We start from the raw sequence: 20166 nt of genomic DNA, 5'->3' as shown, positions 1-20166 counted from the left end.
TTACCCACGTAATTCTTTCCATCCCTGCCCGATAAACAACAATGAATTAACTACAACCATGAGAAAGACATGCAAGCTCATTCAAGACTGGAGACATAGAAAGAACGTAATATTGGTAGTTGTGCGTATGTTTATAAAGCTACAGATCGCTAGCTTTAGCAGGAGCTGACCCAGCGCGGGCCGTGTCTCTCTCTCGAAACCTAGCGAGCTCACTACATAGACGGCTTTTCTGGGCATCACAGGGGGCGTGTACACGGGACGCATTCTTGCGTTTAAGACAGAAACAGAATGGAACCGAACGCAGCGTTTCAAAAAACGCTTATGACACAACGGGATAAACGTTCGTGTTCGCGATATGCGATGACTGTCTAGGCAACTCACTAGGTTTTAAATCACAGCCATGGTCATGATGCATAAACATCCTGATTATGCACATTGGTATATATTAACGCTTTAAACGCATTTGGTTTCGATCTTAAATAAATAAGCAGATTTAGTTAATAGGGTTAAATGTAATTTAAATATGTATTCACTGTAATATATCTACATCTGTGATTTCTGTGTCATGTACCGGTATAACTGTTATGCGTTTCTGGTTTATAGCGCTATACAGTGACAGTTTTATGTGAAGAATATGGATGCGTTTTTCATATACAGTACATGACAAACACCCTGACCCAATTAAACGACTCCAGCAGCAGCGTATGTGAAGATGCTTAAATGAATGGCAGTAAATGAAGCAGGATTTGGGCCTGTTGTTTACCTCTCAGGACAGGTGAATGAGGGCAGCGCTCGGGTGAGCTCCTGTGGTCCGGAGGAGAGCGCCTCTGCCCCGGGATCAGCCGACCGTCCAGCGAGCCGTTTCCTGCCGGACTGGCGAGCGTCGGGCTGTCGGAACTGGAGCTGCTGAGCTGGGCTGCTACGGTCGGTTCTGTGTTGCTTCCGACTGAGATGGAGGAGGAGAAGGAGGAGGATAAGGAGGACGCGGGAGGGCGGGTCGGGCTGTGCTGCTGATTTCCACGCAGGAGCTGGTAGGGCACCGTGGCGCGAATGGGCTGCAACCGGCTCGTGTTGCCGGCGGAGGATGATGATGATGATGCTGAGAAAGAGGAGGAGGAGGTGTTGATGGGGGACCCGTCATTGACGCGCTTGACCCGAGCCGAATGCACAGGTGATGCTGACATGACTGAACCTAACTATGTGGTAGATTTACTAAAAAATACACTAATACATTCCTTACCAAGCCTTCATTAACTAAACTTATGTCATTAATTAAACTTCTTATTAAAAGTATTTTAACAGTTAAAAAAGCAGAAGCTTATTTTAATGTTGGTGTAATGCGCAGCCTCAGCTTGTTGGTTAGTGTGCTGAAATTGTAGCAATGTAGCTTCCCTGAACGAAGTTTTTGTCCTTTAGTCATGCAGATGATTGGATGACGCTAACTTGTCCTTAAAATGTGTCAGGGGTTCATCCTAGTCTGGAAACCTAAAAAAGTTGACGCTGAAGAAATGTTATCCCGACTGTCGTGTGTCTCTGCACCCCTCTTTGCCTAGTGTACTCCAAATGACAGGCTCTTCAGCGGCACAGTCATCGAGACGTGTGGGCGGGAGCGTCCGGCGCTCCTACGACCTCTGATTGGTGCATCGCAAGATCAAAATAAAATATGATTGGTTTGGCGAAAATGATGGACTCAGAAGGAGCCAATGGACTCATTGTGGTTAAGAACGTTTGGGATTCTGTCTTGCTATTGGTTGAGACTGTAAACTGACAGACTAATCTAATGGTGCAAAGTACAAACATTAATACTAGATAACACAGATGGTGTACTGTAACGGACTTAACGGTAAGCAATGCAAAGAGCATTAGAAGACATACGAGTGACCGGGGCTCTAAATGTCATTTATTAAATTTATTAATTACAATTTTAGCTCGAAGGTTGAGCAGCAGTTTTATCATGATAAGTTAACCCAATACATTTCAAATTGGGGCAAGTTGTCACAGTTTAAATGTCATTTATTACATTTGTTAATTTAAATGTCATTTATTCAATTCAGTAATTTAAAAGGTTTTTGGACAAAACAGTGGTGTGACATTTTTGTTAACATTACATTTTTTTGCCTTTTCTGGAATAGTTTTATATATATAAATAAATGTATTTTACCTATAAGTACAGTCGTCAATTTTATATAATTTTTGTGCTAAATAATATTTGCAAGATATGTACATTCAAAACAGCAAATTGCAACAAAACAATGTATGCAAATACGATTTTAATTAAACATTTTCATTACATTCCGCTCATGCTCAGAATTTAGCATAAACATCATGTGGGATCAGAATCAATGAGGAATTCTGTTCCAGATATGAATCAATAAGGAATCCATAGTTAAAGTGACATTACATTATTTTACAGACATTTTAAAGGGCAAAGACAGCACAATGCAAACTTTGATTACTTCAGTACAGTGTTTTGAAAAAGACTGGTCAGTGACTGAAAAATTAGGAGGAACCTTAGATTAAATAACTGCATCTGACAAATCAAAACAAATACCAATAAATACATATATATATTTAATAAACAAAAGTGAGATTTGATGTGATAAAGCAAATAAACTATCAAGTAAAGTACAGAGGATGTAAAGGAGACACAGCTAAACCTGAGTGCATTGTGTACATAGCAGCACGCACTATAAAACCCATTCATTAACAGAAATTCAGATGAAAGAGGGAGAAAAAGAGATCAACAACTATGTAGCCTGTTCAAACAGAACAGTAAATCCTATTAAAATCCATGTGCATGTTTTTGCAATCAAACAATGTTCAGAATACATATCTGCCTCTAAAAATGGGGCGTTATCTAAGCAGAACTTAAAATCTTCATGCATTAAAACCAAACAACAACAGTAGATGTATGCAGTTCACACCAACATTTTTTTATATATATGCATACATTTACAAACAAAGAGATATAATATTGGCCTATTTATAATGAGCAGTGAAATGTCCGTCTCTCAATTTTAAGTGCGATTTTTTCACTTAAGGTGATGTGTGTAATTTTTGTGTTGTAAAAATACTTCATATCCCAACTTAATATGCAGACACAACTACAAGTAAGCAAAATTCGAATTATAAAAACAAAATACTCAAAGGCACTCGCGTGGTGAATGTAAAAAGTCAAAACGTGTAGATATACACTTTTATTTGTAGGTTTTTAATGATTAAGCCCAGTTAATTAAAGGCTTTTTATTTTCACCATGTGAGTGCCTTGGACTATTTCATCTTTAGTTTGATCCAATGAGCACCAGTGGCTACGTAAAGACTACTGTGCAGTGTGCACCATTCTCTGCTTTTGTTGTTTTATAAGCTTTATTCTATACTGATTTCCCTGAAAAGTGTAAACACCATCAAAACATTGTTTGCATCCCGAACAGCCCGGCACAGCAACACTGACTCAACCAATGGCGTCAGTTAACGGCGGGACTATCTGTTTAGTTGACCAGTAGCAGACAGAGGAGTGTTTTTGCTACACCTTTAAGGTTTATAGGTACTCACTGTAGAGTTACAGCAAATCTAGTGGATTAGCCAAAAGGCCATTATGATTGTCATTTTTAATATTTATTTATATTTTAAAAATATAATTTATTTTGAATTAAATACTTAGAACTGTTTTCCAATTATTTATTTTAGATGTTTAAAGAATTGCATTGTTGAGTGACAGATTACTATAAAATCCTTCTTTCTATGTATCATGACTGGTTTAAGTGAACGATCTGCAAGCAAACTTCTTGAAACCGGTTCCATAAATTACAGTAAGTCTTTGCAGAACTAAGGAAAAACTGAGGAAGGCCAACGCAGACTGCGATGTCTGAAACATCAAACAACCGAATGCAACTACTGAGAAACACAGCTGTTTCGAAACAATTTCAGCCTATTATCTTATGCTACAGGACCCCACAGAGTCAAAATGCAAAATTGCACAGAATTTACACCCGTAAAATTGAAACAAACTACATTTGAAAAATGTAAAGCCATAGGTCATCTTATAAATACTCATCTACTGTTTTTAAATGAGGCGGTAACACTCATCTCACACAATCAAGTGCAAGATCCTGAGAGACTGTAAACCATCTTGATGCGAACTTCACTAACTTATTTAAACTAAATGGACAATATGTTCGTTTGAGCCCAACACCCTATAGTCAGTGACCGATTTTTTTCAGCTAACTAAAACTAGATCTTCATTTATTTAATTAAGAGGCAAGCGGTTAAGGAGAATCTTGACAACCAAAGCCTCATAGTTCATCACGTGTTAGTGATATGACCGATGGGCTGAGAGTCACGGCTCACAAAGCACAGAGTTCTCCAAGGAGAAGTCATAACGAAAGTTGGCTAGTTTGTCATTTATGTCGTGAGGCAAGGTGATATCTGTTACAAAGGGCAGGCCTGTCTGCATGGCAAGGATGTGTGGTGCTAAAGTGAACGGTATATCGCCTAGAAGTTCAGGGAGAGCAGGGGTGGCGTCTACACCGTGCGTTTCTGAGGACATCTTAGCAGATGTGGGCTGAGAGGAAGGCTGAGCCGTCTCTGCAAATCCTCTGTTCCCGGCACTGGATGGCTGAACAAAAAGAAAGAAAATCCACAGTGAAAACTGAGAAACCTGATCTGTTGAAGAGCAGTACTGTTATTATGTTCATCACAGCATGTGTGACTCAACTATAGTACCATTTACCAAATTGTGAGCAGGTCTTTAAATCCTCTTTAAATCCTCATCAATGTTGAATAAGTTCAGCCTTTACTCATTATCATCACCATCAAGATCAGGTGATATAATGTGTCAGGTATCAATTCCTTTAGCATTATTTGTTATTAGTAAGACTGACTGCAATGAGTCAAAAATGTGCCTCTCATTATTACCCCTAAAAAGAGAAAGCCTGCAGCCACAGAGCTGAGAAATCTGGTCTCATATGAGGTGGATGAGGATTCATTACAGCCCTGAAACATCACGATGAAGGAAGTCACATGTTGTACCACAACTAGAGCTGAACTTCACAGTCTGACACAACTAATGATGCACAGATGTGCAAAACAGTACAGCACATTTAAAACTGTTTGTAAATACAAGTGAATTATTTTCATCAAGACAATAAACAATTCTCATGCAACTACACTACTGTTTAAAAGTTTTGGGCCAGTGAGATTTTTCATTTATTGAAAGAAATTAAAACTGTTATTTATCAAGGACACATTCAATTCATCAAAAGTGCCAGTAAACACTTTTATATTGTCACAAAAGATCTCAACTTTTAAATGCTAGTCTTTTGAACTTTCTATTCATCAAATAATCCTAAAAGAAATTGTATCATGGTTGAAGACTGAAAAGTATTGATGCTGAAAATTCAACATTGTCATCACAGGAATAGATTACATTTGAAAATATATTCAAATAGAAAACAGATATATTATATTTTACTGTATTTTTTATTTAAAAAAAAAATACAGCCTTGGTGAGCATAAATGACCAAATCCTGACCAAAACCTTTGTATGGCAAAGAAAATTCTAAAGTATATAATAGTTTGTGTGTAGTGGTGTATTATAACATAATCAGCTCTAATACACCAGTTAAGACACTGTCAATGTGCATTATCAGTTAAGGTCAAATGTGAAACTAAATGCTCAAAAATATGTTAATTTGTCAGTGATTAAATGAGCAAAGCTTTCTTAAGCTGCAGGTAAACAGAATCTGGTTGTCTTAGTTGTGGAGGCTGGAGGTGGTTTCTTACTTTTCCTGTTTGTCTTATATGAGTGCCAAACAAATGTCAGACAGGGAATGATGATCTATTAATGTCAGTTCTTTACTGTAACACGAGACTGTAACAATACATAGAGGGAGAAGCAAAAACACTGAACAACTAACTGAACTAAATAAGGTGGAAATCTTAAATTCTATACTAATGAAAGTGGATGGTGATCGAAAGCTGTCCAGCCCCAACAAAGACTAAAAATAAATCCGAGTGAAACAGAAAAAAAAAAAATGTAGGGCAGGAGGACCTTTTGGATTTTGTCCATTGGGAACTGATTGGATCCTTGTTAATTGCTGCAATCTCATGTTAGCAACAGGTTGCTGGAGAAGAGGGATTATTGTCCCAGTGCACACGTCATCAGAGACGAGATGTTACAAGAGGGAGAGGACGTTAATGTTTTTATTAAAGATTACTTAAAAAAAAAAGGATGATGTGCAGTTGTGCACAGATAAATACTTTATAACAAACACCGCACCAATCCATAAAAAATAAGAATTTTCTATATTGATTTCATAGTGACTTTAACATTAAAGGGTTAGTTCACCCAAAAAAGAAAATTCTGCCAACAATTCCTCACTCTCATGTCGTTCCAAACCCTTAAGACTTTTGTTCATCTTCGGTGCACAAATTAAGATATTTTTAATGAAATCTGAGAATCTAGAGTCCATTCACCCATAAAGAGTTCATAAAGAGCTTGTAAAAGTAATCCATATTAATGGTTTAATTGATCAGCGAACTTACACAGAGCACTCAAATATAGTAAACGGAAGCTCAACTCTACTTTCTTGACGCATGAGACAGACCTCTGTTCTCTCAAATTCCATTAAAAATATCTTCATTTGTGCATCGAAGATGAATCAAAGTCTTATGGGATTGTAACGATATGAGAGTGAGTAAATAATGACAGAATTTTCATTTGTGAACTAAACCTTTAAAGCAGGGGTGTCGAACCTTGGTCCTGGAGGGCCACTGTCCTGCAGAGTTTTGCTCCAACATGCCTCAACACACCTGCCTGGAAGTTTCTAGTATGCCTAGTAAGACCTTGATTATCAGGTTCAGGTGGTGTGTTTAATTGGGGTTGGGGAACTAAACTTAATGTTTAGTTGCTGATGTGCTGAAGTTTTTCATGTGTTTTTTTCCATTATTTTGTCCACGTGATTGTAAAACGCACTCACAAGTCAACTCCAATAACTGACTCTAGGCTTTGGGATTTTGTGAAAGCCTCTCATATTCAATGAGAAAGAGTGAGACTGAGTGTCTTTCATTAGCCATATGTCTCCAGGCAGTGCTGGAACAGATTGCTGAATGGCAGCGGCACATGTTGGCGCTGTTCAGTCCTTTCCACCTGGCACCTGTCACACACCCGTTCGGCCAGCGCAACTCAAGGGGCTCTTTCTCTCCTCAGTGCTGTTGCGCGCCCAGCACACAGCATATGGAAATCACGCCAACCCACTAACATAGACGACTCTATGAGTGATCCTTAAGATTTAATTAGGATCATACTGAAAACGTAGCATACTATGTTTACTGATACTCAGCTCTAAGCAAAGAATGTTTTGATGTTTCATCATCCGCCAGGTCAAACTCGTAAGTTTGATCACTTAAAAAAAAAAAAAGTAACAGCACACCTTTCCTCAACAAGCATGCACATCATAGAGTCTTTATACAGCTCTTTGTGTAATGTGCGGTGACACTAGTGAAAATTTGCCAGCAAAAAAGTCCACTGTTAATGGTGCATCTATGTGTAAATAAAAAGTCACTTTAAAAATGAGCAGCTTTCTGTTGTTCAACTAAATTAAACCTGTTGCAAATCTTTCTGTGGAAATTTCTCTCCCTCACGAGAAATTCCAGGATTCCAAAAAAATGACAGATTTTTGCCCATGTAAATAACGGTAAATTTGACTGCACCTTGAATGCTGTCTTTATGATTCTGACTTGTGATGTGCACTACATTTACAGTCTTCTGCTATGTGATAGATTTATGTGAAGAATGGACTAAAATTTAAGTTGTTATTCACTGATAATCTTGCCCTCCAGTGAACCAGTGAACCTCTGGGTCTGGACCAATGAGTCAGTGAATTGTTCAATATTTTGAGCCTATACTTTCAATGAACCAGCAACGGCAATTTGTTACTGGTTTGTTTTGGAAAATTGGTGGGTAATTCAAATTAATTTCTACATGTTTGTATTATCTGCTTACGCCCTACTAATGGTTAGGTTCAGGGTTGGACCTTCATGCTTTTCCATACGAATCACATCGTACAAATTCATACAAAGTTTCAGTCTCACATTAACAGGTCACTGGATGGGAAGATTATAAGTGAATGATGACTTAAATTTTGTTTGAAGTTTGTTGTCATACCATCATTAAGTATTTGTAATTATGGATCACTCTACGAAGTAAAACAAAACACACCTTAGATGGTTGTACTATTACATTTGTTGCAGGCTGCTCAATGTTCATGGATTGAATCTTCCGTCGCTGGTCCTCGACAGTTTCACCTGAAAGGCAAAGTATAAAAACAATGAATACTTTTCAAATCAACCAGAGAAGAAAGGCATAGCGATTCCCAACGCCAGTCATAGACGCTTTACGGTAATGGCTTGATTTTCAAAAAGAATAATACATTTTCCTCCACGGCCAGGACAATAATGTGGATAGATTACTTTCTTAGATTACTATCGTAGATATATTATATTACAAAGCATTCCTTCTACGTACTTACAGCCACAATCAACGGTGTTACATAAGAGTAACCTGCAACACCTTGAAACCATAACTAGACCGAATGCTGTGTAACATAAAAAGGCATTATCCATGTAAGACCCGTTCGCATCATTACATCTTTTTCCTGTCTGAAGTTACAGATGGTGTAGTTCCTGCTTGAAAATGAAAGCCAGCCTCTTCCTGTTGCTCCTGAAAATCACACAGCTGAATGTCTTGGTGATCGTCTGCTCACCTCTGGGGCCTTCACACACACACACGCTCCTCCTTGTGTTATTAACACCTTCACAACACCTCCACAAATAACTCCCTCTGAGATGGTGTCCATTGTTTATGTTCAGGGAAAAAGCTTGTATGACTTGCGTTTAAAGGGGCGTTCACACTGACAGCGATATAAGTGGCACCAGAGGTCACCAGGTCTTGGTGTTAGTTTGCAAGTCACTGTTCCTCTCCTGGACTGCAGTTTCCGACTGCATCATGATGTGGGTCACATTCACTGCTTTTATTTTTTTTGCATGGGCAATGCTCTCTGTTCCTCATGTAGTCTCAAACTGCCATCTCCAAACGACAATGAATTATTTGCTGCAAAACACTGTAAGAGGGAATTTCTTTTAAGACCTTCCCTATACCAATTGCTATTGCAATTATGGTATTCGGTATTGCACCAAAATATATTTTTTAACGAAAACCACAATTCAAGTTTCATTTCCCTTTTGTTTTGATGTTTTAACTGAAAATCAAAACTGAAAGTAAAGTTTTGGTAATTGAACTCTGGTTTGATTGCTGTTAGGGTGTTCTGAACATTGTGTTCTCAGATAATAAATTAAGTTGATAGAGCTGATTCTTGATATTTCACCCAAAGAAATTTTACATATTGCAACCTGATGCTGAAGGCTGAAAGAGTCAAAACATAGTTTGTCTATTACTGTATTAAAGTTTGAGATCATTGTGACAGTCTGCTTTCCTGTTGTTCTTTTTTTAAAGGCCTTCCTGTGTGTTTTTGGTCATGCACCAGCTTGAAAGGTTTTTTTCTTTTTTTTTGGATGTGCACTGCACATACAGTAATTGGAGAAAAGCATAATTTAAAAAAGCGCTAATTAAACTGCATTATGTCGATCAATGATTTTGGCTGAAACCGAAAAAGGGCATATTTTTTGGTTGCCAGAATTTTGGTGCATCGCTAACAGACCTGATCCAATTATGACCAGATCGGACAAAATGGCTCTTTATGTTGGCCAAATTTGTCATATAATAAACTAGGGGTGGGGGAAAAAATCGATTCTTAGATGCATCGCGATGCGGATGTGGACGATTCTGAATCGATTCACAATTGTCAAAAATCGATTTAAAAAAAAAAAAAAAAAATTTAGATATATATTTATAATAACGTAATATTGACGGAACGCGAAAGACGGAACTCTGAAGCGCGGAAGTGCAGTGGCCGGACCGTCTGTGGCGTGCACATAACAGACGCGGACGCGATGGCTGAGCGCCAAATCCAAACACCCTCCTCGTTAAAAGCTGACGTGTGGAAATATTTTGGCTTCTGAAGTTGAAGGGGGAAAGGAGCTGGACAAGAGCCACACTAGTTGTAAGCTTTGTAGAGTAAAACTAAAATATAGCTGCGAGCAGCGATTACGGGCCCAAGCCGGTGGCACCGCAACCCCGGTGCCTTTAGTTACCTAAAGGCACCGGGGTGGCGGTGCCGCCGGCTTTGGCCCTTCATCGCTGCTCGCAGCTATATTTATATATATATATATATATATATATATATATATATATAAAGCCGGTGGCACCGCCACCCTGGTGCCTTTAGGGTTATTGTGCACGACGTGACACAAAATATCTGCTCGCTATCTGCCGAACGGCTCTGGTAGTTCTGCTTCAACACTGATGATGTTGTAGAAATAGTGCGCTCTGGTTGGTCTGGATTATTCGGGATTTTTTATTTTATACAGAAATAAGTTATTTATAATTCAGATGAGAATAAAGTTAGTGTTGATTAAAATGAAGGAAAACAAATATATTTATCTGAAATATAGCACATTAGTTTTAAATTTATTTAGGTTCAATTACCAAACATACAATCTTAATTTAATTTAAAGCAAACAATACATTTAAAATATATGGCGTGTATGCACTTTTTTTTTTATAAAAAAAAAAAGATATATATCCAAAAAGACAAGGCCTTAAAGGGTTAAACTCTTGTCACTGTAACAGACACAATCTCTCTCTCTCACACACACACACACACACACACACACACACACACACACACACACACACACACACACGTCAAGTCACTTACATTTTAGATGCAATATTGAATAAGCAGAAAAATCGGATTTTCTGCTCTGAAAATATAAATAAGCTTAAAAATTGAATAAGCACTTTGAATATTCTAAACAGAATAAGCACTGGTCGCTAATGTATAAGTACTAGTACTTAATGGAATAGATACTAGTATCTAAAAAATAAGTACTAGTAGCATGAAAATAGAGACTAGTAGGTTAAAATGATTAAATGTTAAAACGGCTTGCCATATTGGCTCAGAGAGAGAGAGAGAGAGAGAGAGAGAGAGAGAGAGAGAAAATTACCTTTTAGATACTAGTACCTATTAATAGATACTAGTATTTAGGCTCTAGATCCACTCCGAAAGTCACTTCGTGATCATTTAACCGCTTCATTTGAGAAAAACTATCATTATGACATAAACAAACAAACTCAAAATGTCTTCACGGCAACCCGTCAAAATAAAAGTTCGGTTTAACTTGACAGAAATATATTACCGGTGTACAGTAGAATTTAGATATGTCCCAATGTAATAATACTAACACTAATCCAAATAAATTATCATCAAAACTGAATTTAAGGAATAATCCATGTTTTAATTTTAACAGTAAAGCTCATTGTGCAGCACGTTATTTGACAAAAAGTTTATTTAATTTCATATGATTAAAATTGATGATAAATGATACAATTTGTGTTTTATGTCTTCATTTTATTACCAGAAAAAACACAACACAGAATTAGTGTGACATTTTTTTTCATATATTTTTTTAAATGTTGTATACGTTTAATGATTCATAATACACTATTTCAATTAATTAGACATGCTTTTTGATTGCTAAAAAATTTACACCACGTATTCGTAATACACCTGCTCCGCAACACTAGCAGTTCCCCCAATCCCCCACCCCCCCCCCCCCTGAAAAAAAATCCTAGGGGAAACACTGGGCATTCATAACGGTGCGCGTCCATGGCGACGAGCGAGCAGAGCTGAGCGAACGTTTAGTTAATTTATTCATTCGAGCGCTCTGCAAGCGCCACCATTATCAATGTGGACGTCCGTATTTAAAAGCTCTCGATCCTCAGTCACATACCAAATATGTATATAATTTTGAACACAAGAGGGCAGTATGGCCCTATGTATGAGTTGGTGTTTAAACTAAACTATCACTCAAAGAGCCCCTTCCCCCTTCCCCCTTCCCCCCACAGACACACACACACAAACAGAATGGCAGGGGGACAAGAAATCCATTCAAACTACAATATCTGACTTTCTGTTGCTCTGAGCTAATGACTTTAAATTAGAAAGTCGATTGGCTTGATGAGAACAATATGTGTGGCAAGTTTTGTAACTGTAGGTAAAACGAGCAAAGTTATAACACACTTTATGTGTCCTTTTTTAGTCATAAAATTAATTTCCTCGCCACGGCCAAACCGTTCGAGATATCAAAAATCCCTCCGGAATTTAGCATCATCAATGTCTTGACGTCATGCTGACCGAGTTTGCTTGAAATCCGATCAATTCCCAAGGAGAATTAAATAGAATTTCAGGGGTATGCGTTTCCAAACAAACCATGATAGCCGGCTTCCTGTTGGGATGTCGTAAAACTTAGAGCACGAAAGTTGTTCAACCCAATGAGATCTATAAGTGTACCGAGTTTCATATTATTACATGCAAGTGTCTTTGATTTATGGACAAGTGTTCGAATCCCAGTCCAGGGGGCGCTGTCGGTCCGCCCTGCCACGCCCGGGTACCAGCTTCAGTCCGGCCCTGATGGCCACGGGTTCTGACCCGTGTGCAAAGTTTCAAGAGTTTTAGAGGATGTTAAGGGCCCCAAAAGCCCCCAAAACCTTGATCAACAATAATTAAAAGCTTTGTCACTCAAACAGACACATCCCCCTCCCCCCACAGACACAGAGGTATGCAGAGAGAGGGAGAGAGTGACAGAGATTACTCCAAAACATCCCATTCAAACCAAAATATCTGACTTCCTGTTGTTCGGAACCAAAATCTGTAAATTAGAAAGTTGTCCGGCTTGATCTGAACAATATGCCTACCGAGTTTTAAGATTGCAGGTAAAACTATGAAACTAACCCTCTCACTTTTGTCAAAAGGTGGCGCTACTGAGTCCCTGCACCACGCCCGTTCCTGAAACTTTGCACATGTCTACTGGCTAATATATGTGACATGTCTGTCGAGTTTCATGCAATTTCAAGCATGCTAAGAGTCTCAAAAGCCTCAAAAAAGAATTTTGAAGTTTGATGTGTTGCCACGGTAACAGTATCAAAGATATCAAGAATCCATTCACAGGTCTACATCTGGCGTATGTTTACATTATAGTAGTGAAGTTTGAAGCAAATCGGGTAAAAATAAGAGGGTGATTTAAAAGCATTTTGAAAGTGACACACTTCCTGCTGCCAGTTGGTGGCGCTATAACTTTGACTCACAAAAGTCACATCCATGTGATCGGCCTCTTACAGCGAACACACTGCTGAAGTTTCATCAAGATCAGTTAATGTATGTAGAAGTTATAACACACTTCCTGTTTCACGTTTCTCGCCATAATTTCGTTTCCTCGCCACGGCCAAACCGTTCGAGATATCAAAAATCCCCTCGCAATTTTTCATCCTCAATGTCTTGAGTTCATGCTGACCGAGTTTCGTGGCATTTCTTTGAATTCTCTAGGAGAAGTACTTTAAATTCCATTGCATGCGTTTTACAAACAACCCTAAATAGCCGACTTCCTGTTGGGCTGGGGTAAAAAGTAAGAGCATGAAGTATATATGAACCGATGAGATCTATATGTGTACCGAGTTTCATATTCTTACATACAAGTGTGTTTGATTTATGGACCAAGTTTTCGGAGCCCATTCCAGGGGGCGCTGTCGAGCCCCCCTGCCACGCCCGGGTACCATCTTCACCCCGACCCTGATGGCCGCGGGTTCTGACCCGTGTGCAAAGTTTCAAGAGTTTTCGTGCACGTTAAGAGCCCCAAAAGTGCCCGAATAGTCGTAAGAAAAATAAAAGAGGAGAAAAAAAAAAAAAATAATCCTAAGGAAAACAATAGGGCCTTCGCCTTTTCAAGGCTTGGGCCCTAAATATTTCGGAAACAAGACACAAATGAGAAGCCATATGACACGTTTCCAGCCAGAGGAGGAAAAACACTCGGCTGTAACGTTACCGGTCGTTGTTATATTATTAATTTACTACAAATATGCTGCTGCTAGTTCAGACACACATGTATTTTCCTGTTGGTTCTTTGCAATGTTAATAAAATATATTGTACGTTAATTCTTTATGGGTCATTACTTTGTACTTTTAAAGCAAAGTATTTATAGTCACACACACACAAAAAAAAGATTCTGATAATCGATTTAGCATCGAATCGCAGCCCTCTGAATCGTAATCGAATCGAATCGTGAGGTGCCTAGAGATTCCCACCCCTATAATAAACACATGCTCTTCTTGAATGTATAAAGTCCCAAATCAGTTTTATACAGCTTTAATAGCTAATATCACGGAAAACCAACTGTAGCACATGGACACATTAAGTGCGAAAGAGCACAATTATTGAATTCATTCACTGGAAACCTTTACATTACACAAGCATCTGAAATCAAATAAAAAAAAACAATATTAAGAAGAGTAGAAAACTGTACTCAGTGCTATTGGCTGGATGACCTTAGCTGTAATACAGTCAGTCCCTTACAGCATTAAATCAATATCAACACCAAGAACGATAACTATCATCAAAGTAAAAAAAAAAAAAAAAATAGCACCCACACCACAACCGTAACGATATCGTTGGAATCACTTTCAGATCGATTTTTTTCAGGCTGGTGACCAATAAAAACATTGACAGCCAATCAAATCCATTTACTTTAAAGCGTGTGTTCTGGGTGTAGTGTTCTCAGGTGCTTAGAATAAACAGAATGTTATTGTCTCTTGGTGTGGATTGTGGACGCCAAGAGGTATATCGCTTGTTATAGCATTTGTTCTTGCTGTGAATGGGCATTTAATATTATATTAAATAATTCAAACAATTACAATTATAATGGAAACAATTACAAAACTCAACATTTTGCTTGTACTGTCCTTGTTCCAAAAATCATGGCGACGGACGGATATAGGATTACGTTTCTCACAGCCACCGCACTAGCCATTAATTTTAATCGAAGGAGACGTAGGCATGTTATCTAAGCATTAATGGCAAGGAAAACCCCTTATACTGGGAGCGGCCACATATGAGGTGTTTCTGGGAGGTTAAAGTACGCATAATTCTTTTGTCTTTTGAGTTTAATAAAATAACTTGTCTTCTGTCCAAACATACCACGCACACCCTCTTTAAAGAATGATGTGACTTTTACGGACGCCAAGTGACCTGTAAATGCAACAACAACAAAAAACATTGTTTCCATTGCAATTTTGCGAAATATTCCTTTTTCGAATTGCCCGAAAAACCACCTAATACGAGCGTAAAACCTTTTTTGCAAAATTGACGCGTTTAAGTGATCAACGCAGCCAAAACTGATTTGAAACAATCTGTATTGTATAAAGCACTATATAAATAAAGGTGAGTTGACATGGAACATAAACTGATCCTTTGCTAAGCTCCTACTATTTGCCATTTTACAAATCATATATGGCCTCATTTGCACTTCAAAGTCAAAGCAAGGAATTTCTTTCCCCAAGAGAAGTGGATCTGTGGCACAGATAAATAATGCAATGTAAAGTAAGCCTATATCGTGTCCCTTATGTGCTGTCAGCATGTTACCGCAGCCGCATACACAAGTTCCTTGGGCCTGTTCTAGTGTGCTGGAGGTGAACCGAATGAGAGGCTGCTCACTCCAGAGCCAATGAATGGAGCATGACGTACAGATCCCCTTCCATGTAATCTGGGCGTAATGAGTGGAGCTAGAAGGTCCAACCACACCCTAACCCTACCAATAACTATATCCCTCCACCCATTAGATCAACAGAGGTGGAGCTGGACTAGGTCAAGCTCCACCCATGATGTCCAGAGAGGGGGAGCTGGACGTCATTTGGCTCTGCAGTGAGCACTTCATATGAACAGCTCACACTCAGCAGGAGTTATGTGCAGTGCTACATATATCAATGACATGATAGACTAATTGTCAATTGCGATTCCATAAAGGAAAGATTATCAGAAATTTCAGGTAGTCAATTTGGAATGTGAACAAAACCGTATTTAGTGCTCCAAACCAAATCGACAATGTGTTCTGCTGCTGTGTGAAGGTAGCGGTCATGTGTTTGTCCCGTCAGCCAGGCGAACCCCTTAGGTCTAGTTCCAGGTTGAGCCAGAGCACTTCAATGTAGTCCAGGAATCATGCTTGAGTTGAGTTAATCTACAATTCTACCCTAAAGTACTAAGACTATGACTCAGAAATCAATAGAACAATAATAGATTTATAATCAGTTTGAAATAAACACTGAGACTTTAAATTAAAAATAATAATAATAATTTATACATCCCAGAACCAAACACAGTCAATATGAAATCAAAAACTGAGCCTATTTACTATATTTATGTAGGCCATACGGCCTTGCCAATAGTGCAAAATAGTATAATTTAATATCAGTTAACATTATTTTCATGATTTGCAGGCTTCATATAAATGTTAACTTCAAATTAAAAGCATCAAAGCATCACTCTCCTATAGTGAAATGATCTGTTTATTTCCAAAACATTCTCACAGCATGGTTAGCCTACATTGGAGAACCAGCATAGTTTGCCAAACATCCATCTATCCTCAGCAGTAATGTTCCATTCCCTGGTTACCAATATTTCCTCAAACTACATGAGCATGTGGTGCGAGCTATTCAAATCTCGCTCAAGCCCTCAGTAAACATATCCTGCTTTTTATGAAGCAAGGGATCTCTCTTACCCTTTGACCTACATTCCCTCTAATATAGTAAAATGTAGGCTGGGAGGCATAAAAACATAAAACCTTATTACTGTAAGTTGCAACTAGCACAACAAAAGGTAGGCTATGTTATATCATTGTATTAACTGTCGAGGCTGTGGCATTTGACCAACACTGGCCCTTGGCCATCTGTATCCACTTCAGGTACAGGAAATGGTGGTCTGCAGAGGTACAGAGAACCCCAAATACATGTCCTGATTGATTGCTACCTCATATTAAGGAAAAACACGTAAATGAGACTAGATAGAATTGTATTAACTATTACTATTGAAGAACTAACGTTACATTCGCACGGAATGTGATGATTGAACTATACTGTCCTCTTGTGGTGGATAGGAATTAACCAAACAATGTTTGGATTTATAGTTTACTATTAACAATATTTTGGATGGATGGATGGTCACACGGACAGGCAGTTAGATAGATAAACAGACAGAGAGATAGATAGATTTCACTTACTTATTCAACTAAAATAATAAAACAAAATATAGACAATGAGAAAGGTGCTTCTAAAATAAAATGACCAAATTACTTACCAATGATGACAAATCCATCAGTTTCCCTCTCAGAAGATTTTTTGGCTCCGTCATTCTTGAATCCGAAAAACTTAAACATCTTGTGTGCGTCTGTGTTTAAAAGCAGTCACTCCTCAACACACGTGATGATATGCTGATATGAAGCAGATTTCGCAATCAATCGAGTGTAACAAATATAATTTTCTTTTTCTGTATGCATTCAAAATCAATGTGATCTATATAAAGTCACAACATGAAGTCAATGAAAACTGCTGCTGCTTTGTTTTTCCCAGACAGCTCAAGAAACAAGCAAGTTAGCAAGCGTTGCTATACTACATTTCTGCTGAAATACAGTGAACAATAAAAAGAACAATCTTTTTGAGATTTGAAATACTGTCTTACTTAAAATCATATGAGTATAATATTTCAGTTGTGTTGTGGTAAAAGCGAGCTACTCGACTGAAGTTTTGTTTACGAGTCTTTCCCACGTCGTGTCCGTCTGCTTTTTCGCTCCGTGTGAAAACCAAAAGAAGCTTTTGCGTTTCACTCTTACAATGCGTTTCGAATAATTTTTTTTTAAAATGCGACAGTACTTCAAGCTCACGTAGTAAACCATTAAATATTTACTAGCATGTCCCTTACTAACAACTGTGAATATACTCTTATTATGTATGTGCCTATTAAATAACCACGTGCATGTGATTGTGGGTTGGAGAGTGTTGTTCACTTGGGGGTGACGTGACTTGAGAATTATTCTCTGTAAATATGAAAAAAGTTTCATTTTATTTTGATAGACAGATAATGCAATCAAATGGCTTTTATTATAAATCTATTTCTAATGATGGAAAATACCATATGAATAAACACAAATGGACTAAAGGAAAACCAAACTTATTGTTATTTTATGTAGAAAATGATTATTAGCCCTAGTGAGTAACTTATTTTTTTCTTATTTTTTTTTCCTCAAACTGTTATACTGTATTTTGATTCGGACTTACCACAACTAGGAACTATAGTTAACAGGCTATTTGTTTCGAGCGTTTTTCTCTGACGCACCGGAAACGTGGTCATCCGGGAAAAATACGTCACTTAATCCGAGTTTTCCCGCGGTTCTGTTTGACTCGACTGAAGTCATTTTGGGTTTTATTTCTTGTGTGTTTTGCCGTAAATATCCGCAATGTCAGGCGTTTATGAGTCCCCGAAGACCAGAATCAATACGTCGATGTTGTCTCAATACATCAATCGACCAGTCTGCTTCATTGGACGCTTGGAAAAGGTATTGACCGATTATTCACTTCTATTCGTGTCCTGAATTATGAACATTATATAATTTATTTACTCCGTAATGAGCCATCTAACGTTAGCTGTACGTTATAATGAAAATCAAGCACGAATGATGCATGATATGAGTGTTATGATACAGTGTAGTGTGTTTGAGTAGATTTCAGTATCATATTAACTGCAAGACGGACGAAGTGTTCCACGCATTGCAAAATAAAATCGTTTTGGAAGAGTATGAGTTCTGTCTAGCGTGTGAACATGACAGTATGGTTGTGTATTGACAGGTCCATCCATCAGGAAAGACTCTTACTCTTTCAGATGGAGAAGGAAAGACTGCATCAGTGGAGCTCAATGATCCTGTGAGTGATCAGTTCAGCAGCATATGATGCACTTCTGTGTATGATGTTGGTATTTATTAAAAAGGTCATATTTTCCCTGTCCTGTTTTAGTTGGATGAAGAGCTGAGTGGGATTGTAGAGGTTATTGGAATGGTGTCCAACAAAGGAACAATCATGGCTGTTTCACATACCCAGTATCGTGAGGACAAAGTCTCTTTCGGTATTAATTGTTATATTGATTATGATAGTTGTGTTGTCAGTGTCATTTGCACTGGCATGTAAAAGATTTCCCTTTTGCTTTGCAGATCTGGAACTGTACAACGAAAGCCTGAAAGTCCTTAATGACTATCCCCAGTATTACCCGTTTGAGGTGTCATTAAGCGGTTAAAAACAGCACTTTTATTTTCATTTTACAGTTTTTGTATAATTGGATATTTACTGTTTGTCCAGTTTTTGTTACTTGAAATAAAACTTATATAAAACTTTTGTTCACATTATTTAATTATTGAAGACTTCTACAGCTGTACATTGACAAAAATAATTCTGGAAGTTATTTACAACAAAATATTAGGTAAGTAAAATAAAGTTTGTACCATTTTTACACTGTTTTTTTTTTTTTCATCATGAAGCAAAGCATGACTAAATGAATGGATTTGTCTTAATTTAGCCAATTATTTTAGTTACAATGAGAGCGTTTTGTGCTAGATTTTACTGATGAATTACAATTTGTTTTAAAAGTGTAAAGTATACTTGTACAAAGTATATTTGCATTTAAAGTGAACTGAGCATAGTTCAAAAATTAATGTACCAAAAGGTTTTTTTGAATTTTATTAATGTGGTTATTTTTAAATAAGAATTTCATGTTTAAATGCACATTGATTATACTCAAAAAATAAAAATTTAATGACTGATCAGTCATTTAAGTAATCAAGTAAATTTTTGTTTTTCTAACTGTAATGGGTGAACAGGAGTGGTATGATACCGTATTGTGTTTAAACAGTTTTGTGTATCATAACTGCAAGATGAGTATAATAAAGGGATAGTTCATCCAAAAATGAAAATTCTGTCATCATTTACTTACCCTCGAGTTTGAATCTTCTGCTGAACATAAAATAAGATATTTTGAAGAATGTTTGTAACCAATCAGTTGATGGACCCCATTGACTTCCATAGTATGGAAATAAATACTATGGATATCAATGGTGTCCCACAACTGATTGGTTTCCGACATTCTTCAAAATATCTTCTTTTGTGTTCAGCAGGAGAAAGA

General features: G+C 37.7%; 3 protein-coding genes across 3 annotated transcripts in view; 1 reads left to right on the top strand and 2 right to left on the bottom strand.

Moving 5' to 3' along the window:
* The window catches only part of glcci1a (glucocorticoid induced 1a), a 34906-nt gene extending 33327 nt beyond the window's left edge, over window positions 1-1579 (bottom strand). The window contains exon 1 of the mRNA XM_056254519.1: window positions 764-1579. Coding sequence (XP_056110494.1) covers window positions 764-1184 — 421 coding nt within the window. The 5' untranslated portion in view covers window positions 1185-1579. The remainder of the gene's footprint in view (window positions 1-763) is intronic.
* A 2114-nt stretch (window positions 1580-3693) lies between these two features.
* umad1 (UBAP1-MVB12-associated (UMA) domain containing 1) lies at window positions 3694-17806 on the bottom strand. Its single transcript, XM_056254520.1, has 4 exons — window positions 17680-17806; window positions 17299-17431; window positions 8219-8304; window positions 3694-4615 (listed from the first exon to the last, which is right to left on the bottom strand). The coding sequence occupies exons 2-4, from the start codon at window positions 17375-17377 to the stop codon at window positions 4337-4339; spliced, it is 444 nt and encodes a 147-aa protein (XP_056110495.1). The 5' UTR covers window positions 17378-17431; window positions 17680-17806; the 3' UTR covers window positions 3694-4336.
* A 539-nt stretch (window positions 17807-18345) lies between these two features.
* Window positions 18346-19381, top strand: rpa3 (replication protein A3). Its single transcript, XM_056254522.1, has 4 exons — window positions 18346-18553; window positions 18843-18917; window positions 19008-19116; window positions 19202-19381. Exons 1-4 carry the CDS (start codon window positions 18455-18457, stop codon window positions 19282-19284), a joined length of 366 nt encoding a protein of 121 aa, XP_056110497.1. The 5' UTR covers window positions 18346-18454; the 3' UTR covers window positions 19285-19381.
* The last annotated feature ends 785 nt before the right edge of the window (window positions 19382-20166 follow it).

Source organism: Rhinichthys klamathensis, unplaced genomic scaffold (genome assembly GCF_029890125.1).
Source record: "Rhinichthys klamathensis goyatoka isolate OS25496 unplaced genomic scaffold, OSU_Roscu_1.1 h1tg000111l_1, whole genome shotgun sequence".
Lineage (NCBI taxonomy): Eukaryota > Metazoa > Chordata > Actinopteri > Cypriniformes > Leuciscidae > Rhinichthys > Rhinichthys klamathensis.
Note: the sequence above shows the minus strand (reverse complement) of the source record. Positions and strands in the feature narration are given on the sequence as shown.

Bases quoted from the DNA above. Each gene is read 5' to 3' on its own strand.
- umad1 (XM_056254520.1), bottom strand. From the start codon at position 17,377: ATGTTTAAGTTTTTCGGATTCAAGAATGACGGAGCCAAAAAATCTTCT. The intron at 8,305-17,298 runs GTAAGTAATTTG...TTTGCCTTTCAG, and splicing joins TGATGGATTTGTCATCATTG to GTGAAACTGTCGAGGACCAG. The intron at 4,616-8,218 runs GTGTGTTTTGTT...CTTTTTGTTCAG, and splicing joins TAATAGTACAACCATCTAAG to CCATCCAGTGCCGGGAACAG.
- rpa3 (XM_056254522.1), top strand. From the start codon at position 18,455: ATGTCAGGCGTTTATGAGTCCCCGAAGACCAGAATCAATACGTCGATG. The intron at 18,554-18,842 runs GTATTGACCGAT...GTGTATTGACAG, and splicing joins TCATTGGACGCTTGGAAAAG to GTCCATCCATCAGGAAAGAC. The intron at 19,117-19,201 runs GTATTAATTGTT...TTTGCTTTGCAG, and splicing joins TGAGGACAAAGTCTCTTTCG to ATCTGGAACTGTACAACGAA.